This window comes from Vombatus ursinus, unplaced genomic scaffold (assembly GCF_900497805.2).
Source record: "Vombatus ursinus unplaced genomic scaffold, bare-nosed wombat genome assembly UNPS02014807.1, whole genome shotgun sequence".
NCBI classification, from domain to species: domain Eukaryota; kingdom Metazoa; phylum Chordata; class Mammalia; order Diprotodontia; family Vombatidae; genus Vombatus; species Vombatus ursinus.
The window spans coordinates 29,814,142-29,838,013 of record NW_020954585.1 but is presented as its reverse complement, the minus strand read 5'-3'; the positions used below and the strand labels follow the sequence as shown (position 1 = coordinate 29,838,013).

Below are 23,872 nucleotides of genomic sequence, written 5' to 3'. Positions count from 1 at the left end.
TAAAAATATTTCTTGAATCAAAGAAAAATCTTCAATAAATGCCTGCCACTAAGAAAGTGGTTCACGGAGCTTGCAGCTCAATTTTGAGAAGGCTTAAATTTAGTCAATTATAACCACAAATAATTTGGTATCATGTTACATACCTAGAAACTTCAATGATGACCTACTGAGTGGATTGTTCTGATATTATACAGTCATGTAAATCAATGACACATCACCTACATTTCTCTCTTTACAAATAATACTGATGGAAGTATTTTGTGGAAAGATAAGCAAGAGGAAGTTAGTTGCCACTGCTCAGAAAAGTCTTCCCTTACCACATGATTTCTCTTCATTGGCAGAACTCTTCTCCTCTTATTATATACAGTTAAACAACTGAGAGGGCTCCAACTAGAGTTGGAAATAATCCCTGCAAACTAAAGGAAAATAGCACCTACCACAATGGCCCCAGCCCTCACAAATAAAATATGCTAGCATAAGATGGAAGAGCAAAGTGACACATAGCATTAGAGGCTGCCATTATACCTTATCCCCTACTCTTATTATTACAATTCAGAGAAGTCAGTGGGACTGTGTTCAACTGAATCAATACTGCATCTTTGATGAGTATCCTACTGCTAAGTAAATTTCTTTCTGTTGAGTATTGATGGTCTAATTGATGGTTTAATTCCAATTCCAAGACTGAACCACAGGACCCACCCGAGTCAGTCCTAGCCACGAAGACTTGGAATGTATTCCTTCTCCCCTTTGCCACAAAGAACCCTTCTTTTGCCTTCAAAACTTCACTCAAATGCCATTTTCTACATAAAGCCTTTCCTGATCCCTCAACTGCCTAGTGCCTAAGAACTTTGTATTTTATACTTATTATACATATATTTATGTATGTACATGTTATCTCCCCAAATAGAAATTCAACTCCTTAAGAGCAGAGACTTTCATTTTCTGTCTCTGTATCCCCAGGGCAGGCCTGCATAACCTGGCTTTTAGCCCGCAGGCGTGCCAAAGGATTTGCAGCCACAGGTTGTGCAGGTCTGCCCTAGGGCTAAACACGTTGTAGGATATGTAGTAATAAACTGCTGTCAATGGATGAATGATTGCACTTTCTAGGAAGGGGAGAGAAAATCCCCAGGCAGAACCCAAAAGAGCTTTTGTATAGCTCTTCTAGTGGATGGCTTTTCCTGTCTTATTCTCTATTCATCTTCAATAAAAACCACAGTAAAAGAGAAACACAAGAAACAACCAAAAGTTTATAATCACACGGGCCCTGTACCAAGGGGTCAGAGCACATGTCCTGCCAGAAGAGGCCAGAGTGCATGATCAGCTCCATGGGAAGAATCTCAGTCTCACAGATCATATGAGCTCAAACTGATTATTACCACTATATCCTTATAATTATCCTAATGCTCATTTCATAGTACGCACCATTCCTTGACCTTTCAGCTGTTTCTGACACTACTGATCACAGCCTATTGCTAGACTGAGAGGAATTCTAGTCCTGGGCCATTCTCACTGACTGGATTTGAAGGTTCCTTGTTCTGGAATCTCTTGCCAAATACGAAAAGAACACTTATTCTGCCCTAACAGAGCCATGTGAGGAAAATACCAGTGTTTCAGTCCTTTATTACCTTTCAGCAACACAGTAGATAGCAGGAAGGTGGCCGAAGGCTGCCACATGCAGAAGAGAAACCTGCTCCACCCTATGTCTATCATAGCTGTCTTAGTAACACCTTAGCCCTTAATCACTAAGCGTCCAGGTAGAAAGGAGTCCTGGCTGACATCTAAGTCCCTACACCAGCACCCACTACTCTTCTCCTTTACTTGACTGGAGAATATAGGATGCCTCAGTAAAATCCCAATTTCTTGGAGAAACTCTATTTGGAGGCCTCCTCAACAGAATCTGGAGGCTCTACTCTGCCTACGCTGCATTGCTTCACCAAGAAAAACAAGAAGACTCAGACACCAGGCTTCTCACCCTCAAGACCAAGCCCAACCAGAAGCCAAGTTCAAATTTCTTGGGTATGGCATCTTAATGATAAAAATAAAAATAGCTCATATTTATATATTACATGTCTGAGGGAGAATTTAAATCCAAGTCTTCCTGAATCCAAAAGTTCAGCATTCTACAAATGACACCACAATGCCTCTCACTATTGGGTGAACATCACCTCTCATTTTGGGGGATAAAGCAAAGGAACTAGCCCTTGTTTCTAGTTTCTCCCTTTTCTAATTCACCCTTCACATAGCTCTCAAAATAATCAGGTCCCTATTCAAAAACCTTTAAGGGCTCTTCTATGGACTCCAGGATAAAAATACAAACTTTGTAGTTCGTATACAGATAAAAAACTAATTTTTAATTTAAAGCCATCCATACATAATTTTACTTTATTCAATTAATGTTTGGTCTGACAAAAAAACATTTTGAATGTCATAATAAATTTGGCTATATGCTTAAGTTCACAGCAAATAATACAGGGTACACTCCAAGAAATTGGCTACATTTAAGCGCAATATGTACACATCTATTTAAAGAACAATAAATACACAAAAATAACTAAATATAGACAATAAGAACAATGAAAAAGTACCAAAATCTTTCTAGTAAAGGTAACCAGTTCTCTGTTAATTCTTAATTAAAAATAAACATCCTACAACTAAAAGAGTTTTTAAAAATTCATACACATACACATACACACACACATTTCTTATATTGTCTCACACACTGGATATGTTATCTATCAATGGTGTCAAACTCAAATAAAAACCAGGCCACTAAACCAAAGATATCAAACATTTGGCCCACAGGCTGTAATAAGACCCAAACCAGATTAAAATGTAATTGAGAAACATTTAACAAAATAAATAAAAATATAATAATATGTAGATAATGTTAACATATGGTTTTCTAAATTAACATGCACCCGAAGGGATCTTTACGTATCATTTAGCAGCACGTCCCCCCTTTCTATTTGAGTTTGACACCACTGCACTAAACCATATATAAGGATTCCTGGGGCCACATACTGACTTGGAGAATCACGTATTAATATTATATGTGTTTTATTGTATTTTTATTTATTTTGTTAAAAACATTTCCCAATTACATTTAATCTGGTTTAAGCCACAGGAGTATTGTAGAGGGGCATGTTTGATGAGGATATCTGACACCTTTGCTCTATATGACTCTGCTTCTTTTGATAACACCATGAGTTTTCTCATAAGATGGTAGTTATTTTGGAATGAATTTTAATAGACAGCACAGGTTCGTTGCCAGGATCCTTCCCTCCAAAAGCCACCATAATCAGTGAGCACCACTGCACACTCCTCTCATGCCAGATGTCGGGACACTATTTAGTACTTTGATTTTTTGTCAGCTCTGGAAGTTCCAAACACTGAATGCAGATCCTTTAAAGATTCAGTCACACCAGTGGCTATTATATTCTTGCAATCTAAAATCACAAGGTCTGTCCAAAGTGTCTCCTCCAGACCTGGAACTATTAAGTTCACAAGAATTTTATTGGTCCCTGGCACTCTGTTTTTAATAACTGAGTTAAAATAGCATCAGGCCTTTGGGTCACAGTGCCACTCAGATGATGGTTACCATGGCATAAGGTACAAGGAAACATTTCCATTTTTGCCCTCCACCAGCAGCTGTGCTTGCTTCCTGAACCAGATCTGCTTCCATTATTTAAAGGCAAACACAGTCCAACCAGGATCTATAAATAAAATGCTGGTCAGCAAACAGGATAGAGGATCCCTGATTTGTATTTTTAAAAAAAAATTTTTTTTAAGTTTGAGGTTGAAGCAACAGAGGTCACTGAATATAGCTTATCTGGAAATAATAAATGTTGGAGGGGATATGGAAAAATTTGGATACTACTGCACTGTTGATGGAGTTGGACACTGACCCAGTCATTCTAGATAACAATTTGGAACTCTGCTTAAAGGGCTATAAAACTGTGCATACCCTTTGACCCTGCTATACCACTACCTGGTCTGTATCACAAAGAGATTAGAAAAGGGAGGGGGAACCTATTTGTACAAAAATATTTATATCAGCTCTTTTCTGGGGGTAAAGAATGGGAAATTGAGGGGATGCCCATCAATTGGAAAATGGTTGAATAATTTATAGTATATGATTGTAATGGAATATTACTGTGCTATAAGGAATAATGAGCAGGTGAATTTCAGAAAAACCTGGAAAGACTTGTATGAACTGATGCAAAGCAAAGCAAGCAAAACCAGGAGAATATCGTACACAATAACAGCAATATGATGATCCAAGACAACTGCAAAGGACTAATGATGAAAAAATGCTATCTACCTCCAGAGAAAGAACTGAGGGGAATCTGGATGCAGACCAAAGCATACTATTTTTCATCTTCCATATTTTTCATGTTTTTTTTCCTTTGGGTCTGTTTCTTCTTTCACAACATGACTAATATGGTAATACGTTTTACATGACTGAACATGTATAACCTATATCAAATTACTTACTGTCTTAGGGAGAGGGGAAGTGAGGAAGAGAAAAAATTTGGAACTCAAAAAAAAATTTAATGAATGTTAAAAACTGTCTTTATGTGTAGCCAGGGGAAAATAATTTTTTTTAAAAAAAAAAGAATATGCTTTGTCCCAGTATGGTATGTTTACTATAGCCACTGGTTGTAAAATTGATGTGAGAATCTGCTTTAGAAGACTTCAGGGACCTTAAGGAGCCATTAAGTAGTCACTGATCCAGAGAGCCAAAATCATGTTGGTTGCCTTCCAGTTAATCTTTATTTAAATGGCCAGCCAACAGAAAACCACATACATAAACACTGGATAAAACTGCACTCTCATTCCCCAACTCCCCATTATATAGCCATTCAAGTATTCAGCAAAGTTCTCTGATCGTAGGTTGTGCCTAATTCTGTATCTACCCACATCACTGAGGAAATGGTAAGAGAGCCTACCATATCTGTTGAGTTTAGTAACCTAACCCGCTGAACCAAATGCCCAGGGTCCACCACTCTTATTAATCACTCTATCATTACTGTAATATCTTGACTTTGGACCTTAAATCAAATAAGGAGTACCCTCTTTCCCCCAGGCCCTCTATGTGTCTTAGAGGAGAGAGCATCTTAGAATTTGAGAGGAAATCATCTGTTCCAACTGTTCTTATAAGACCTTGGTAAATGCCTGGTTAGTTAATTAAATGTGGCTAATAATCATTGGGGGGAGAAGCACACTCACAGGGGCTCATGAGCTAGAAAAACTACTCCCCAAGCCCTAAGGGTGTCCTAAAAACTGAGGAGAAAAGTAGAAACTGGCCTCTGGAATCAGACTGCCAGTGTAAGCAGGGGTTTGGTTGAAAGAGCCCCAGAGCCTGTACTATGTAAATTTCAAGGTTAAAAATTTTTTTTAAATGGACTTAAGGGGCAACTTTACCTTATTCTCATAGACACATCAATATTTGAGGGAAAGCCATCATTACCCTGAGTAGAAGACATTGCTCAGATACAGTCTTTTGTCATATAAACTGTCTTATTTTGGTGCCAACCAAATGGTATGATGTGGCATAGAGCGACTAAATGCTTTTTCTCACATTCAAATAGGTCTCTCTACTCCTCTTTTGTCTTGCAGTGATATACGACCCTAGAACATTGTGCTCACCATAGCCATTCACTTGCATAACATCTTCTGGCAGTTGCTATTGCATCCATTTCTAATACTCCAGTCCTCTAACCACTTAGCAAAATCTAAGGCATAGCCTTTTACCACATTATACCTAATGGCATGGGTCTTCAGTCAGATGACAAGTTCATATCCTTATTATAAATTTTTAAGTATTAGAAAGGTGCCACTCTAGGACATAATTATATCTATGGAAGATATTAGAAATTAGAGTAAAAATATGTTTCCTTGTACAATCTTTTTGTACACATTGCTACCAAACTGGTTACTAGTTTGTTTCCTATTCTAGGAACACCTCAATTCACAAAAGGCCAACACAAATTTCTAGAATGGGAGCTAGGTGATACATATCTAGTAGATAGAGTACCAAGTCTTACATCAGGAAGAGGAGTCTTCCTGAGTTCAAATCTGGCCTCTGATTAGCTGTAAGTTACTCTGATTAGCTGGGTAAGTCACTTAACCCTATTTGCCTCAGTTTCCTCATCTGCAAAATGAGCTGGAGAAGGAAATGGCAAACCACTCTAGCGTCTTTGCCAAGCAACCAAGAAAACGCCAAACGGTGTAATGAAAAGTCAGGTACAACTGAAAAACATATCTAGAATGCACTGTTTCCTCACCTCTGCCTTTCAGAATTCTTACCTCCTTTAAGGCAAAGCTCAGCTGATACCTCATTCATGTAGCCTTCCCTGATCCTCATATCACTCCCTTCCCCAACTGAAAGTTCTCCTTCCAGGGGCGGCTAGGTGGCATAGAGGATAGAGCACCATCCCTTAAGTCAGGAGGACCTGAGTTCAAATCTGGCCTCAGATCAAACACTTGACACTTACTAGCTGTGTGACCTTGGGCAAGTCACTTAACCCCAATTACCTAAAAAAAAAAAAGTTCTCCCTCCGCAAATATTCTAAGATCATTTTGTCTCAATCTCTCCATTGATCCCATCATATTCTCCACCTTAAGCCAACAGAATATAAATTCTTTGAGGAAAGAGATTGTTTAACTTTTGTATGTGTGTATTTGTAACACATACATACACACACAGACACACATATATATATACAAACACATATATATGCCCAATACCTTGCCCACAGTAGATGTTTAATAAATATTTATTAAATACATTTTTATTATGTAATTGTTTTGTACTGAATTGTACTTTATTTTTTCAAAAGGAACACAAAAGAACTAATACTTATTTTCCATCCTTATTTGAATCCTCTTAGTTTTGGAAATTCTGATTTCATATTTTGTTTTTGACAACATGCCTCATCCACAAGTGAACATCATTGTGTAAGCTCAAAAGGGCTTTCTAAGTCCTTGAAACATCCCTTAAAGAAGTACAGTGATTAACAAAAGTAAATGAAAAATGAAAAGGGATATTAGGACTTGGCATTCTATCCTATTTGAACATTTTAGCATATTTCTAGTAAAGTCATAAAATCAAACTGTGGGGATTAGGTGCATTGGCCTGTCCTAATTTTGTGTATTGTCCTTCTTCAATGCTTAACTTAACTAACAGACATTACTGTGCATGTTGCTGCCTTGCTGAGTTACCTACTCCAAAGAATAAAGCCGAATAGGTCAGTTCACTAAGCTCTAGTATACTTATCATATAAGTTTATGCATTACTTTGTTCAAAGTATGGCCCAAAGAAGGTATATGAGAAGACACTCTTCCCCAATCCTTTACAGAGGTAGGAAGAGCATGGGTGTGAAACATTACAAGTTTTCATAATTTTTTCAATACACTGATCAGATTTTTTCTTCTCTTCCTTTTTTTAAAAAAAAATTTGAAAACTATTATTTGTTATATAAGACGGCTCTTTGGGAGGAGGAGGAAAGAAATACTGAGAGAAATTCTGGCAATGTAAAAAGAAACTACATCAATAATAACTTATTTTAAAAAGAATTACTTTGTTTGATTCCACTCAAAAGTATTAATTAAGTGCCTACCATGTGTAATGTACCATGCTAAATGCTGGGAAACAAAAACAGTCCTTGTTCTCAAGAAGCATATGAATGGATACATTTAAGAAAAATAAAATACCAAAGACTAATAAGTTCTACTTTTTTTCTTAGTAAGAATGGGAACAATTTGTTCCAATAAAGGTATATTCACTGTCAAATTAACCACACAAAAATAATAGTTTACTTGGGATATCAAATTTTAAAAACTATAAAGCATCTTGAGCAATATTTCAAATAATGCTTAGCAAAAATATTTAAATCCTAAGAACAGTCTGGTCATTAAAAAATCCTGAAATTAATATATGATTATTAATCCCTTCCTCAACTCTAATAATTTACATTATTTAAAATGGCAAATGCCTCAACTAATTGGTATTTTCAATAATTATACATAATAGTTTAGCACATAATTGCTTATCATAGCATCAAATTACTTAAATTAATGCTGCTAATAATTTTTAATGATTCTGGGACAGTATGAACTGCTGATATAGAAGGAAGCTTTTCACTTGAAATGCACATACAGTAATTTCCTTTTTGTAACAGTTCAATGCTTTAAGGAACTAAATGAGAATTTTCACATCAAAAGAAACCTGCTAATATATTTCTTCATGCTTTTCCTTGTACCATTTCTTAACTCTAAGAGATTACTACTAATCATAGGCTATCTTCATCTCCTATATCAAAATACAGAATGAATCTGTAATGCCACATGTGTAATATGTCATAATCATTTTAACATTCAATAAAAGCAAAAAAGTAATTTTCAAGCAAAATTCAAGAAGATTGAGAAATTATTTTTAGAAATAGGAGAAAAATTTTTCAGACATTTATGTTCCTCTAACAAACATGCAGTTATTAATGAAAGGTGGGCGAAATAGAGAAAATTCTGTAGAAAATGACCATGATTAAAGTTTCCCTCAAAAAGTCCATCTTTCAAACACTATTAAAAATATATTTGTATGGATTATGCTAAAAAGAGGGCCACTAATTGTATTTATGTTCTGCAAGAATGTCCCATATAGATTCAAAATAGTTAAAAAAGTATTAGAGTCCCTGATTATAGCAATAGGTGCCAGATTTAAAAAAGCAACTAAAACACATGGCTGCTGTCCTCAAATTGAGGAAATATTCTTATAAAACAGCTATGAGCACCTACATTGAATTTTAAGGTTTTACAAAGTGCTTTTACAAGTATCATCTCATTTGATCTTCACAACAACACTGGGAGGTTAGTGCTTATCTCCACTTTACAGATGAAAAAACTTAGGCAGGCAGGTTAAGTGATGTGCTTAGGATCACATAGCTAGCAAGTGTCTCAGGACTTCCTCACTCCAGGTCCAGCACCGTATTCACTCACTGTGCTACCTAGACAACAGATAATCATATCATTTTCATGTTTACAAAGCTGTGAGTTACTACCCACATTTTACAGATGAGCAAATTGAAGTTCAGAGAGATGAAACAGAAATGTTAGCATCAGAACTTAAAACCACATGTTCTGACCATAAAAATAGTGTTATTTCTACCATAAAAAAATAAGCACATATATTTTAATTGGTATTTCCCAATATAAGAATAAACATTCAAGGAACAATTGTTTTTAATGTTACTTCATATTTCACATAATAAAATATATTTTATGCACATATAAATGTGATTTTTCAAACTTTAAAAATTATAACTAACTTTGAACAATCTATATATTTATAGTAATAGAATTCATTTGTAAAAAGAAAAACTCACTTCTTTATCTCAAAGTCTAAAAATAATATAGATACATCATAAATCTCAATACAATTAGGTCCCAATAAGTACAAATAACGAATCCTATTAATTGGTCACATTATTCAAATTCTTACTATGTGAAATTATAATTATATGCAAAATATGGCAACTGCTTCCAGCTCAATGGATATATACAATAAAACAAATTTATCTATTTATTAACATAATAGCTAAGGATGAAAACATGTATTCTGATTCAAGTTTATTACAAATTAATAAAGTAGTTATAGAAGGCAAAAATTTTAAATGACCAAATATCATACCCAACAAAATATCAAATAAGCCTACAACGAATATGACGAAAAAAACATTGCTAAAGTCATTTAAAATATTTTGGCAGCACTGACTGAACTGTCTTCTCTTTTTTAAAATCTTCAAACATACGCTGGTAAGTGTAGAGAGCTTTATCCACATCTTGGTGAATCTTCATGCTCATATTCTTACACAATGAACCAAGTATAGTTGGATGACCTGGGGCATTATCTAAAATCAGTAATGCTTTAAACACAATATTATCGTGTCTAATATTATTAATTATTAATTATTATTATTAATATTATTGTCCTTGCAATATTTGTCAACAGTTGGGCTACAATAAATTGGAAAAAAAAAATTCCCTTCTGGATTACCTCCAAAAAAAAGTATTACATGATCCTTTGACAGTTTAAATTTAGGATAAGTTTATTCTTTTTCAGAAATATAAATTCCAGAAGGCATCTTTTTATATAACAACCCTATTTAATCCACATTAAAAATTTCTTTAGCCTCAGACCAAACACTTGACACTTACTAGCTGTGTGACCCTGGGCAAGTCACTTAACCCCAACTGCCTAAAAATAAAAATAAATAAAGTTGATCATCAGAAATAACCCACATGTACATTTTTTAAAAAAAAAATTTCTTGATCAACATATCCATCCTTTTCTATTATTTTCTTCAAAATATCAGGATATTTAGCTGCCATGACCTCACATCTGCACTGGTTCCTTCTCTGGTAATTTTAATATTGTGCAACTAAACTCAGTTTTTTAAAGTAATTAAACCAACTAATGCATGCAGTACAATTTTCTTCACTATCTATTTCATTTTTATTTTCTCTGACTGCCTTAAATGAACTAGAAGCTTCAGCCTGCACCACTGTTCTACTAAGAGGAATGTGTCTTTGCCTGAAACTCAATCCATATAGCTAAAAGATGCTCTGTTTCTATCACTGTAACACTTTTATTCCTTATGTTTGCAAACTACAAAAAGCTGGTACAACTTTGTCTTTTTCTTTTATTATGCCAGAATGTCTTATAATATTTTGTTGCATATATCTAGCCAATCTAACAGCTCACCTTATTTTACAGTTAATGTAACCATATTCATACCATTCAATTACATCAAATTTTTGTCCTAATGTAAGAACAAGCCTCTTATTTTTTGTGCCTGGAGTGTTTCCATCCGAAACATTCTTACTTCTATCCATTTTGTTAAGGGCTCTTTAAAAAACAACTGTAGGAAAGAGTATATGCAGCAGCACATCAATGTCCACACTCAATGATACGCAAGTACAGAAAGACAACAAAACAGCATGTTAAAACTCTTGACTAGCTCACATGTGTCACATTATTTGAATTTTGGCTCACATTAAATGTAATCTGGCATCATTTTATAATTTGTACTAAATCTAATTTCACATTATTCAAACTCTCAATCATGACCTAGTTATATTATCAAATCTTCACTCAGTTACTTAGGTTTTTTGTTTGTTTGTTTGTTTGTTTTCAAATGAAAAGGGAGCATGGAAGACATAAAGTATTCATCTGAGACTATAAAGCTCTTTCTAGGCAATGGAAAAATAGAAAAAATGAATAAACAGAGGGAAAACATGGGATTTCTATATTAACTATCTGATACTGAAGTAATACAGCTCAAGGAATGGGGAAAAAAGACAATTTTCATATTAAGAAAATTTTACCTTTAGAAAACAAAAACATACAACGCTGTCACAGATCTTAGAGCAACTCTGTCAAAGCGATTTTCCCTGAAGAGCAGGTCTGACCATGTCACCTAGTACTCAATAAACTGCAGAGGCTTCCTATTATCTCCAGGATCAAATATAAATCCTCCTTCTGGCATTTAAAGCCCGCATAACCTGGCATCCTCCTATCTTTTCAGTCTTCTTACACTTAACTCTCTCCCCAGACTCTAGCTACACTGGCCTCCTTATTGCTCCTTGCACTCAATACCATCTCTTGATTGATGCATTTTCACAGGCTCTCTCCCACACCTAGAATGCTCTTCCTGCTTCCCTCTGTCTCTTGGCTTCCCTAACTTCCTTCATGACTCAACTCATAGCCCACCTTCTACAAAAAGCCTCTCCTATTCCCCTAACAAACCCTGCCTCATGCTAATGCCATCTCTGTGACCATCTTCCATCTACTCTGAATATATCTTATATGTACATAATTATTTACATGTTGTCTCTCTCCCATTAAAATGTGAACTGCCTCAGACACTTGACACTAACTAGCTATGTGACCCTGGGCAAGTCACTTAACCCCAATTGCCTCACTGAAAAAAAAAAAAATGTAAACTCCCTGGGGGCAAGAAAGGTCAGAGTTCCTGACCTTTCTTTTTATCCTCAGTGCTTAGCACAGTGCCTGGCACATGGTTAGGTGCTTAATAAATGAATATTGACTTATTATTAAGAAATATACAAAAAAGGACTTAACACCTAGAAATAAAAGTTAAGATGAGTATGAATTCCCTCACCTATAAAATGAAGGGAATAATAACACTTCACAGGGTTACTGTGATGTTCAAATGAGATAAAGTAGAATACTTTGCAAACCTGAAAGCACTATATTAATGTAAATTATTATTATTAGCTATTCTGAGCTGGAGAACATCCAGAGGAGGGCAACCAGGGGACAATGAAAGGCTTCGATTCCATTGGCCAGAATACTTATATTCTTATAATACTTATATTATCTTCTTGAGGAAAAGGAATGTTTGATTCTTATTTTTGTATCCCCAGTGCCTAGCACAATGCATTGCATGTTAAATGAGTTAAAAGCCTTAAGAAGATCACCGATAAGAACTGAAGATATAACCTAAAGAAAAAAGGCTGGGGGCAGCTAGGTGGCGCAGTGGATAGAGCACAAGCCCTGAAGTCAGGAGGACCTGAGTTCAAATCCAGCTCAGACCAAACAGTTGACACTTACTAGCTGTGTGACCCTCGGCAAGTCACTTAACTCCAACTGCCTAAAAAGAAAAAAAAAATGAAAAAAGAAAACAAAAAAAAAAAAAGACTGAAGGGAAGTTATAGAACTTGTCATTAAGTATTTGAAGGACTATCCAGTGAAAAAGCAGTTCATTTTACTTGGTCCCAGGCAGCAAAAGTCCTGAGATTCTGAGAAGAGAGAGGTTGATGATGGCTAAAATATGGAGGTAAGCCTTTCAAGGAGAAAGGTGAGACCGATCTGAATCTCAAAAGAAGAAACAGATTTGGAAAGGTAAAAAAGTGAGGGGAGGGCACCACAGGAAAGAGTAAAACAACATGAACATGACAACAAAGAAAAGAACAAAAACAGTGTAAGACAAATACTGGTCAAGCTGGAGTACTAGGTTTGCACTGAGATTGAATAAGCTATGTTGTTCAGAACTTTGAAAACCATCTTAAAGAGTCTAGATCTGATGTCAATGTGCAGGATGTACTGTAGTACTGAGAAACTAGCAGCAAGGAGATCAATTAAAGGATAATTAAAGTAATTAACCTGTTAAATGACAAGGGCTTGACCTAAATTAGTAGAAGAGGAAATTAAATGAAGGGATGGATAAGAGAGAAGTTTTGAAAGCATAAACAAGGAGAATCTAGCGTTTAAGCAGAAAAAGGGCAGGGGAAGGGGAAGGAAGATTCCAAGATCACTGTAAGATTTTGAACCTGGATGACTGGAAAATCGGTGGTGCTACTGAAATTCTATCACTCAGCAAACATTTATCAAATGCCTAGAGCATGTAAAACACTATAATAAGCAATGAGAGATATACGAAGGGGAACAAGACACAGTTCCTGCCCTTAAATCACTTAAGAGGAAAAGCTGGCATATTCCCCTCAATAATAATGCTGTAGTGGAAAGAGTGATGGACTTGGGTAGAAAACACACAGATTAATATCTCATCTCTGACACATACTCTCTCTCAGACCATGGGAAAATCATTTAACATCTCTCTGGACTTCTGTTTACTCATTAGCCATATTTATACAATAATATCTGCAGTATCTACCTTGCAAGGTTGCTGTGGGGCTCAAATAACATAACACTCAGGAAAATGAAGAGCTATATTTTAATATTTACTTATTACTATATGCTATTACTTAATTCTAAAAACATAACAATTAAATGCAAATAAAGTGTAGAAGCTCAACACTTTCAATCCCGCAAAGGAGGAATTTATGAACAAAGTGGAAAACTAAAAACAGGAGTGATACAAATAACATAAATTATCCTTTCTTGAGACAGTTTTTCTTGCATAGTGGAGATCACAGCAATAAAAGTTTAAATTAATAGCATGCCTGTAGAGTTTTAAGAGCTTACAAAGTAAATGCTACATCTACAAACTATGTCTGAACTAATAATCGTTAAATCACAGCCAAAACGCTTTAGTAGAGGAGCCCTAAGGAAAATCACATAGCAAATCTATCCTAGATTCTGACATTCACAGCTAGACAATATACTTTACAAAAATCTTTTACTATCAACTTAAAGAGATTCATGTTAAGGACCTGGAGAGGAAAGTTCAATGGTTTTAACATTTACTGAAGCAGAAAATAGGCTTTTATAGAATTCGTAAATCACTAAAATTAAAATAGAGGCTTATGTCTCAACTAAGGACAACTCTTGCCTCTTCTTCAGTTCCCCAGCCTCCATTTTATGGATGAAGTAGTGATTTACTTTACCTTGGATAGTCTGAGGCTTGAAAGCATTGTCAAAGTTACAGATCTTCTTCCAATTAGCCTTCACATCCTCAGGTGTCATTGACTGATTTTTCTGCCTGACAATGGCACCAAGAGTTCGTTCCCAACGTACTAGTGAATAAAAGGAAAGACACCAAATCACAAAGTTTAAAATAGGCATCCAGAAAAAAATGCAACTTACCTTCTTAAGAGTTCTTCATCTTAAAAGGACACATTTAAAAGATTTTTTCTAATACTGAAAAAGAATTATACTATATACGTCTTTTTTAAAAGTTTAATTTTTTTATTTGTAAAATGGAAACAATACAAAGAAATCTTTATCACCTTCCTTGCTGAGGAAACCCAAGGGGACGTTTTGTTTTAATTCAGTTAACTAAGAGTAATTCTATTATTTTGTCCTACATGGGTTCCCTCTTATCCTTCCCTTTCTTTTCCCAATAAGTCTTAAAAGTTATTAAAAGGATGCTAATTCACAAGGTCACCAATGTTAACAAAAATGCTGTGAAACAAGAACATAACTTGTTTCTTCTGCTGAAAAATGTCCAGAAAAATAAATAACCTTGAAGAATGCTAACTATTCCTCGTATTTCAACCTTGAGAGTTACTAGGCTGAAGATCTCTATAATGTGAGACTAACAGAAATCTCCATTTCTAAGGATTCCTAATTGCTAAAAACACCAAAGTTCTTAGTGTCATGCTTGGTTCTTCCTACTAAAATCAATATTTTCAGAAATGGCCACAAAATCACTTAGGACTCTGGTATTAGAGACACATAAAATAATTTCAGGAGTTGGGATATGAGTCCCCTGTGTTGAAAATAATTGACCCTTGATGGAAATAAATGTCCAATAGTGCTTTTTGCTTTTAAATATATCAAATTAGAAAATCAATTTTGATATCAATAACACAAATCAAAAGTGAGACAGAACTGGAACTTTTATAGAGCAGAGTGATCTGTCAGATTTAGGCTTGTACCACACAGCTTAACTCAATCTTTGAAGGTTATCAACCAATGCTTCACAGTCCATGTCCTATCCTTTCAATTTTTGTCTCATGCTTCAAGAAGAAGATCATATGAAACTCTGGGGAAAAGGTAGACTAACAGTATATTCCCTTACCTCACTCCAGATTCCAGTTCAAAGTAATACTGCTCTTTGCCACAGCCAAAGTACTACCACACCCTTCCAATCCTGTTCCTAAGTATCAAGGAAGGAAAGGATGGCCAGAAGAGATAGAGGTAAAGACCATTAAGCTGACCATGGTTCAAAAGAATGATGATGTAATCAGGAGACAGAGGACAGAAAGATCCCCATATGTACTAACAGGAAGATGAGGAAAGAGAGGAAACTGAAAATGTTATGGAATTAAGGAACAATAAGTGAATTTAAGACATTTAATTGCTCTAAGAATCTACATTCACATAGGCATACAAATGGTCAAAGCCACAGAAGGAAGCAAGGTATAAAATAGAGCTAGCTCTCAAAAACTTCTAGCAAACTTTCCATGATGCTATAAGTAGGGTCACATTTAGATTTAAAGTACAACAAACAACAAGACAAACCAACAACTGAGAAGTACTTACATTTTCCAATCCACCCTGCTCCAACCTCGAAAGAGAGAAAGGAAAAAAATCATCATTATCTGATTTAAAATCTTTCCTGGAAACTTTAAAATAAATTCAAAACAATTACCTTCCTAGAAAGGCTTCTACCTAGAAACAAGTATGAATGACCTGGTACAGTAAAATTCAGTCTCACAATTTTATGACAGTTCTATATTGTAAGCATACACACGGAGAACACCATATAAAGCCCAGAATTTATTATAGGATTAATTATGTATTGTTATATGTTGTTATTATTTATCACAATATAAAATATCTGGAAAAAAAAGATGCAGAACTGAATTCAGTAAATAAGGACAGAAAGAACCCCAGAGAATATTTACACAGAAAATCCTGATCTTGAATTAGTTTGAAGTCACTTCTTTCTGTATTGAAAATCTACCAATATTTTCCATCTCAGCAAAGAAGGTTACTTGCCGAAGGTATTTTAGAGAGGGAAAAATCATCTGGAGTAAACAGATGATGCTACTATATGTTAAAATACGTTGTAAAAGAAAGTCCAAGAACAGCCAAAAAGCAGCAGAGTTCACTGTTCGCTACAGAGTGAGACCTGTTCTTTCCCTGGTTTTGAAGCATTCTGATCTTTGCTTTAATATGTGCATTTGATGTTTCATCAATAATGATGAAAACCAAACAGATGTAAATTGCAATGGTTCTGATGACCAAAACTGAGATTTCTTATACCCTCACAAGATAAAATCTGAATGAAAGTAGACAAAAAGCTTTGCTTCAGACTCTTTAAAAAAGGAAAGAAATCTGAGTAAAATTCTCCCCAACGCCCATAAAATCACAAAATTTTATAATCCACTCCAATACAAAAATAACTGATCAAAATAAAAAAATAATAATTAACATTTATATAGCATTTTAAAGTCTGACAAATGCCTTCTATATATTATCACATTTGATCCTCACAACAACCCAATGAGGTAAATGCTACCAGTATCTTCACAGATGACGAAACTGAGCACGAAGAGGTTAAGTGACTTGCCCAGGGTCACACACTTAATAAGTGTCAGAAGCAGGAGTCAAACTCAGGTCTTCTTGGCTCCAAGTCTGGCACTAATAAGAACTACTACACCACCTAGCTACCAACAGCCATTTATTTAGTGAATGCCTACTCTGTGCCAGGCACTGTGCTGGGGGTACAAAGATAAAAATGAAGCAGTTCCTCCCCTCGATGAGCTTACATTCTACTAAAGGAGACAAGTGCAAAGATAAGTATACAAATTCATATACGGGGCAGCTAGGTGATGCAATGGATAGAGCACCAGCTCTGGAGTCACGAAGAACTGAGTTCAAATCAGGCCTCAGACACTTACTAGCTGTGTGATTGCGGGCAAGTCACTTAACCTGCTTGCTTCCCCTCACACCAAAAAAAAAAAAAATCACATACAAAACCAATAAAAGATTTTTCCCAGTGTCCTAGGGAGGTGGATACTAACATTTGCAAGGAGCAGAGAGGAGGTGAGAGTGAGAGGAAAGAAAGTATCAGGAAAGGATTCTGTGACATTCCCAAGAAGCAGTGATCCAACCATCACTTGAAGAACTGTACTTAGGTGGGGACCCACTACAGTCAAGCCTATTCATTTTGGAAAGCTCTAATTATTAGCATTTGCCAAAGTCTTCCAGTGCTCTCAGGTATTGTATATACGTGTGTGTAATTTTTTTCCCTGGTTAGAATATAAGCTCCCTCAAGTCAGGGACTATTTCAATTCTATCTTTGTATCCCCCAAAGTGCCTAGAACACAGTAGGCACTTAATAAACGCTTGCCCAGTTGAATTACCAATTAGGGAAATTCTTTTTACATCAAGTCTGGAAGATGCAAAGAGATGCTAATTGTAGGCATCATGCAATGAAAACTTCTTAACGACTATACAAAAGTAGCTGGAGGGTGTGGGTTCCCCCTTCCAAGAGGTCTTCAAGCTGTGGTCAGATAGCCACTTGTTAAGCGTGATATAAAAGGGATATGTTCAGGTACTGAATGGATTAGATGGCTTCTGAGGACCCTTCCAACTCAGCTTCTGCAAGCATTTCCAAAAAAAAAAAAAGCATTTACTAAATATTTACTAGGTGCCAGGCCTAGGAGCTGTGCTTAGTAGCTGAGAAAATAAAAGACAAAAGTGAAATAGTCCCTATCCTCAATCCTATCCTAACAAAACAATAAATAATGTGCACATATCGAGATGTACATGAAACAGATACTAAGGAGATATAAGGCAACCTTGGATGGGATGCACAAGCGCCTGAAGGTGAGGGTGGGGGGGGGGGGGGAGATAAGGAAAAGCTTCATGCAGGAGGCAGTACTAAAGCTCAATGTTGAAGAGAATAAGGAATTCTAGTGACACAGTTGAGAAGGAAGTACATCCCAGACATGGGAGACAGTTGGTGCAAAAGCACAGATACAGAAGATAGAAGGTTATTGGTGGAGAACAGCAAGACCAGTTTTGATGGGTATCAGAGTGCACAGGGAAGAGTAATATGTAAGAAGGCTAGAAAGGTAGGTTATGGCCAAGTTGTGAAGAGTTTTAAAAGCCAAACAGAAGAGTTTAAATTTGATCCTGGAGATAATAGGGAGGCACTAAAGTTTACTGAGAAATGACAAGGTCAGTAAGACCTACAATTTAGGAAAATCATTTTAGCAGTAGTGTGGAAGACAGAATGGAATAGGAAGAGATTTGAGTCACAGAGTTTATTTAGAAGGCTATTTCAATAGTCATGGCAAGAGGTGATAAGAGCCTGAATTAGGGTGGTGATGTGAGAGCAGAATGAAGGGGTCCCCTAGAAGAGATGTTGTGAAAGTAGAAATAGTAAGATTTGGCAACTGAATAGATATATGGGATAAAAGTGAGGAGTATAACACCAAGGTTGTAAATTCGGGTTCCTGGAAAGATGGTATCCTTGAGAGAAGCATGGAAGTTCAGAAGGGAAAAATAATGAGTTGTTCTGGACATGTAAAGATAGAGAAGCCTAGGGGGCAGGTAGGTGGTACAGTGGATAGAGCACCGGCTCTGGAGTCAGGAAGACCTGAGTATAAATATACCCTCAGACACATAACACTCACTAGCTCTGTGACTCTGGGCAAGTCACTTAACCCCAACTATCTCACCAAAAAAAAAAAGGACTGAGAAGCCTATAGGACACCCATTTCAAAATATCTGATAGGCAGCTGGCAAAATGTGACTATAGCTCAAAAGGAAATAAGGCTGGATATATAGACCTGAGAGTCAATTGCATAGAGCTGATAATTGAATCTGTAGAAGCTGATGATGTTACCAAGTAAAAAAGCATAAAAAGAAAATATATCAACAAAGCAAGCATTTATTAAGTACCTCAAGACTAAGCTTTGAGGTACTCCAAAAACCTGAATCACAATTTCCCATCAATATACATAGTGTCCACAGAGAGAACAGGCACACACTTAAAGTACTAGAGTGGTAAATATACAAGGAATATATGTGGTCAGGGCAACTCAACTCTAGAGCTGTAGACTCTGATAACCTTTCTGTTTCAGGAACTGTCCATAAAAGTTCCTTGACGAGCAAGATATTTTCTGTGTGGATAAATGTTTTGACTGTTAAGCTGAGTAGATTCATGTTGTGCTGGGCTAACACCTCTGTGGAGAAGACTTATATGGAATATGATAGTTGCCTTCATAAATCTGAAGGGCTGTCAGCTGGTGAGGGGATCTGCTGGGCTATTTCTCTGATTTCTAAACCATTCCTCTGCTCATCACTTCTAACTTCATGCTTGGTAGATACCTGCAGTTGAAATAATGTCATATCTTAGGAAAAGGCAGTGACCCTTATCCTAAGTTTTGCAAAATCCTCTCCAACTTAGCAACTTGGAGAAGATTCTTCTTTTCCACCACACAAAAGAACAATAACAAGTAGTAATGCAGATAAGTACCTCTGTCTCCTCTTCTCTTCTCTCCTATTCAAAGTATCAATAACAGACGGCAGGAGAAAGCATTCATTCCTCAGTTGAAGTCAACAGTAGAGAAAACTCTCTTTAGACAACCAAATCTGCCTGACAAGTGACAGTGGAAGATGAGAGGAATAGAGAGAGGGAGAGAAGTGATAGAAAGAGATTCAACTTCTCCTCCTCTTTGACACAGCTTTGAAGAGTGTTCTTTTACTTCTCTATCCTCCTGGTTCAATAACTGGGTCCTTTCTTCAAAAGATAAAGGCAGAAAATCTGCTTCTCAAACATGAGAATGACAAAAAAGTGGGAGAGACAGCTAAAACATATGACAGGCATGATTTATAAAGGTATCAATAGGTGTTGAACTATAAGTCAAATTGAATAAAATGAAATGTATAGGGATTAATATAAAGTTTCATACCTGGGATTAAGAAAATAACTCCACAAGTAAAATAAGGGGAAAGTCTAGATAGACAATTCTTGTGGGGAAAGATCTGAAAGTTTTATTGGACTGCAATCTCATGATGAATCAATTGTGAAGCAAAACATCCAAAAACTCAAATGCTATTCTAGGCTTCACTGAAAGACATAGCACTCCAAGACAACAGGAACAAAAAGTGTGAAAACATAATTCTTATTGAGAAGAAGAGGAGGGAATTGTTAGAGTTAGATGGCTTAAGTTTCCACAGGTAGAATAGTGCAGAGAGTTATAAAAACAAGTCAAGGAAGCAGTTACACTACAGATGGGTCTGGGTTAGCCCAAAGCTGATGGTTCCAAGAAGACCCCAAAATCAAGGTAAGAGCATGCCTAGTGAACCTCAGGCATAGTAACTTCTCCGCCCAGGGTGGGGGTTGGGGGGCAATAGCACAATTGTCAGCACAATAGGGCAGGAACAGGGGGCATTCTAGAACAAATGCAACCTAGAAGGAACGGACCAATCCAGGCCTGGGAGGTTTCGAGACGAATTTAACTGCATAAAAGCACACTTGCCCTTGCACTCAGGGCCCATCCCTCCTGAAGAGGGGTGGAGCCTGCTTCTGGCCAGAAACACCTAAATCTTCTGGACTTTCTCTCTAATAAACTTTCTTAATACTAAAAAAAAAAAAAGAAAGAAAGAAAGAAAGACATAGCACTCCAAATGAGGGAAGTGATAGTCCTGCTACGTCCTGACCTGGAGTGCATTCAAGGGTGAGTATACAGGATGATGAGAGGACTAGGTACCAGGTATTATAGGATACTGAGAATGTTTAGCCTACAGGAAGACTTAGGGGAGACATAATAGTTATATTTGAAAGACTGTCATGTGAATTAGGCTTGTTCTGCTTAACCAACGGGAGAATTAGAAGCAATAGACAGAAACTGCAAAGGAAGAGATTTAGGCTTCATGTAGGGAAAGAATTCCTAACAATCAAAGCAAGAGTAAATGAGCTGCCTCAGAAGGTAATGGGTTCCCTTTCATGGGAGATCTTCAAAGGACAGCTAGATGATCATATTGTAATTTTTGATCAGTTACAGAATGAAAAAGATGGCCTCTTCAGTTGCTTCCAACTTTGAAATTTTATTACCAATCTCACAGGTCTCCCCAGCAGCAGAGAGATTAGCAAGCAACAGCTTCTCCATACGTGCATGAAAGAACCTATGCTGGACATTCCTGCTAATCCCTCTAACTCAGGACTGCCTACACCGCTTCCTAAGTCACTCAGACAAAGGATATCGGTGTAAAGTCAACCAGCTCTTCCTCTCACTCTTGCAACACTAAGGCTGGAAAGAGTTTCTAGGATGATTGGCTAGAGAAAATTCTCAGGAATCTCTCCCAAAGAAAAAGATTTCGTCCCATATCTTAAGTCTCTACTTCTTACCTACAAAGAGGTGATCCTGGAGGCAGCTAGGTGGTGCAGAGGATAGACCTCAGGCCCTGGAGTCAGGAGGACCCAAGTTCAAATCCAGCCTCAGACATTTGACACTTCCTAGCTGTGTGACCCCGGGCAAGTCACTTAATCCCAACTGCCTCACCAAAAAAAAACAACAACAAAAAAAACTACAGCATAATTTTATGAACATAATTTTAATAAAGAGGTGATCTTGGCATTATAACTCTCAGCTAGAGGCACCTTCATAGACCTTAATGTCCAAAAAAAAAAAAAAAAAAAAAAAAAGGCCAAGGAAAGAAGTTCTCAGGAAGAAATAGAGCTTCCAAGCTTTGCAAGTGAGAAAAAGGCTGCACTAGGAGTACAGTAAGAAAAAGAAAACAAGTGAGAGAAACCCTATGTTATTCTCTTCTTAAGCCACAAAAGTACCATTTCTGAGTATATTATCCATTCCAAATTTTCCCATTTCCTAGGTTCCCTTTAATTTGCTATTACCTTGGTGAATGACTAAACAAACTGTGAATTATAATGAATGTAACAGCACATTACTGTGCTGTAAGAAGTGACAAATACAGTAAATAACAAATACAGAGAAGCAAAAATATATTTATAAACTGATGTAGATCTAAGAAAACAGGATACATAACAATGACTACAATGGAAATGGAAACAACTACTACAAAACAATCAAAAGCAAATATTTGCAAAATTACAAAGAAAGAGTATAGCTCCTAGAAAGAAATGTGAGAAGAAACTGCCAACCCACTCCTTTGCAGAAGGGAGAAGTCCCCAAATAAGGAACACTGCACACATTTTTAGACTTTTTCAATGTGCTAACCAATTTTACTCATTTCTTTCTCTTCTTTTTCCTTAAAAAAAAATTATTTGTTGTATGAGATGGCTCTCTGGGAAGGGGAAAGAGAGAGAAACTGAGGGAAATTTTGGTAATATAAAAAAAATTTTTAAGTATTCTTTTTTTTCATTTTCCTATTATCCTTTACTTTTGTGAATAGCAGAATTTTACTCATTTAATTTTTAGGAAAGGGAAAAAAAAGTTAGTTCCATACAGATTAATTTGTTGACTTCATATGATAATTTTTATAATTATTTTTCATTGCAAACGTGGTTTGTTTTTTTCCCTTTCAAAGAGCTCTCTTTTTAGAAGTACAACCTACTTTGAGACTAATATAATAGTCCAGCCTCTTTGATATGAAATATTTTGAAAATTCAAACATACTTGTAAAAGTTTTTTGCTTAGCAAGGGCCACAATCAAGTACAAATTCATTTTGAGAATACAAGATTTAATAAGAAACATCAACGCAATAATTTGATCATTGTTATTTTTTCTCACTTAGGATATTAGCCAGTAATTGGTCTTTGGCTTATAAAATGTATGTAGTATCAAAAATCCGCATTCCATGGGACCATGCAAATTTTAGTTTTTTGCAGACATTAAGTATAGTAGTATTAGACACTGCTGCAAATATTAGCCATGAAACAAGAAAATCTTTTCCTTAACAAGCAGTAAAATGGTCATCAGCAATAATGATGTTTGTTTTTTTTTAAGGTTAAACAACATAAAAGCTTAACAGATAAAAGCTTTCCCTAAGGCTGATGATGGAAGAGGCTGGTTGAGAGTTTAAGAAAACCTTACCATTGTTTCCATGTTCTAAAATTATGACAGAAGCACACTTTCAAGCTCCACCCTTGCCCAAATAGGAGGTTTTTAATCTTAAATTAAGAACAGCCCTTTACTATCTAAGATACTAAGAATCTTAGTTCTTGCATCTTCCCACCCCCCTGTTCCTGATGGCATATCTACAGGGGAGGAGAAAAAGAAGAGAGAAGAAGCAAATGGTTAAACAAAGATTATCTCTACTCTTTATTTTCTGCCAGCTCTGGCCCTTGCCCTTGTCAAGTAAATGAGATAATCGGTAACCAAGCAGAAAATCACTAGTGCAAATTTTATGTGTAAGAACCAAAAGCACATAAGAATGTAAAGTCTTTGAGGGAAGAGACTGTTTTTGTTTTCTGTCTTTGTATCCCTAGGACCTAGTACAGTATC

At 36.2% G+C, this 23,872-nt stretch overlaps 1 protein-coding gene across 1 annotated transcript in view; it reads right to left on the bottom strand.

Annotated features, from left to right (window-relative positions):
* The window catches only part of HSD17B4 (hydroxysteroid 17-beta dehydrogenase 4), a 122,903-nt gene that overhangs the window by 64,902 nt on the left and 34,129 nt on the right, over positions 1–23,872 (bottom strand). Inside the window, exons 10-11 of the mRNA XM_027874972.1 lie at positions 15,971–15,995; positions 14,371–14,499 (exon numbers count right to left, since the gene is read on the bottom strand). Of these exons, the coding sequence (XP_027730773.1) occupies positions 14,371–14,499; positions 15,971–15,995 (154 nt within the window). The remainder of the gene's footprint in view (positions 1–14,370; positions 14,500–15,970; positions 15,996–23,872) is intronic.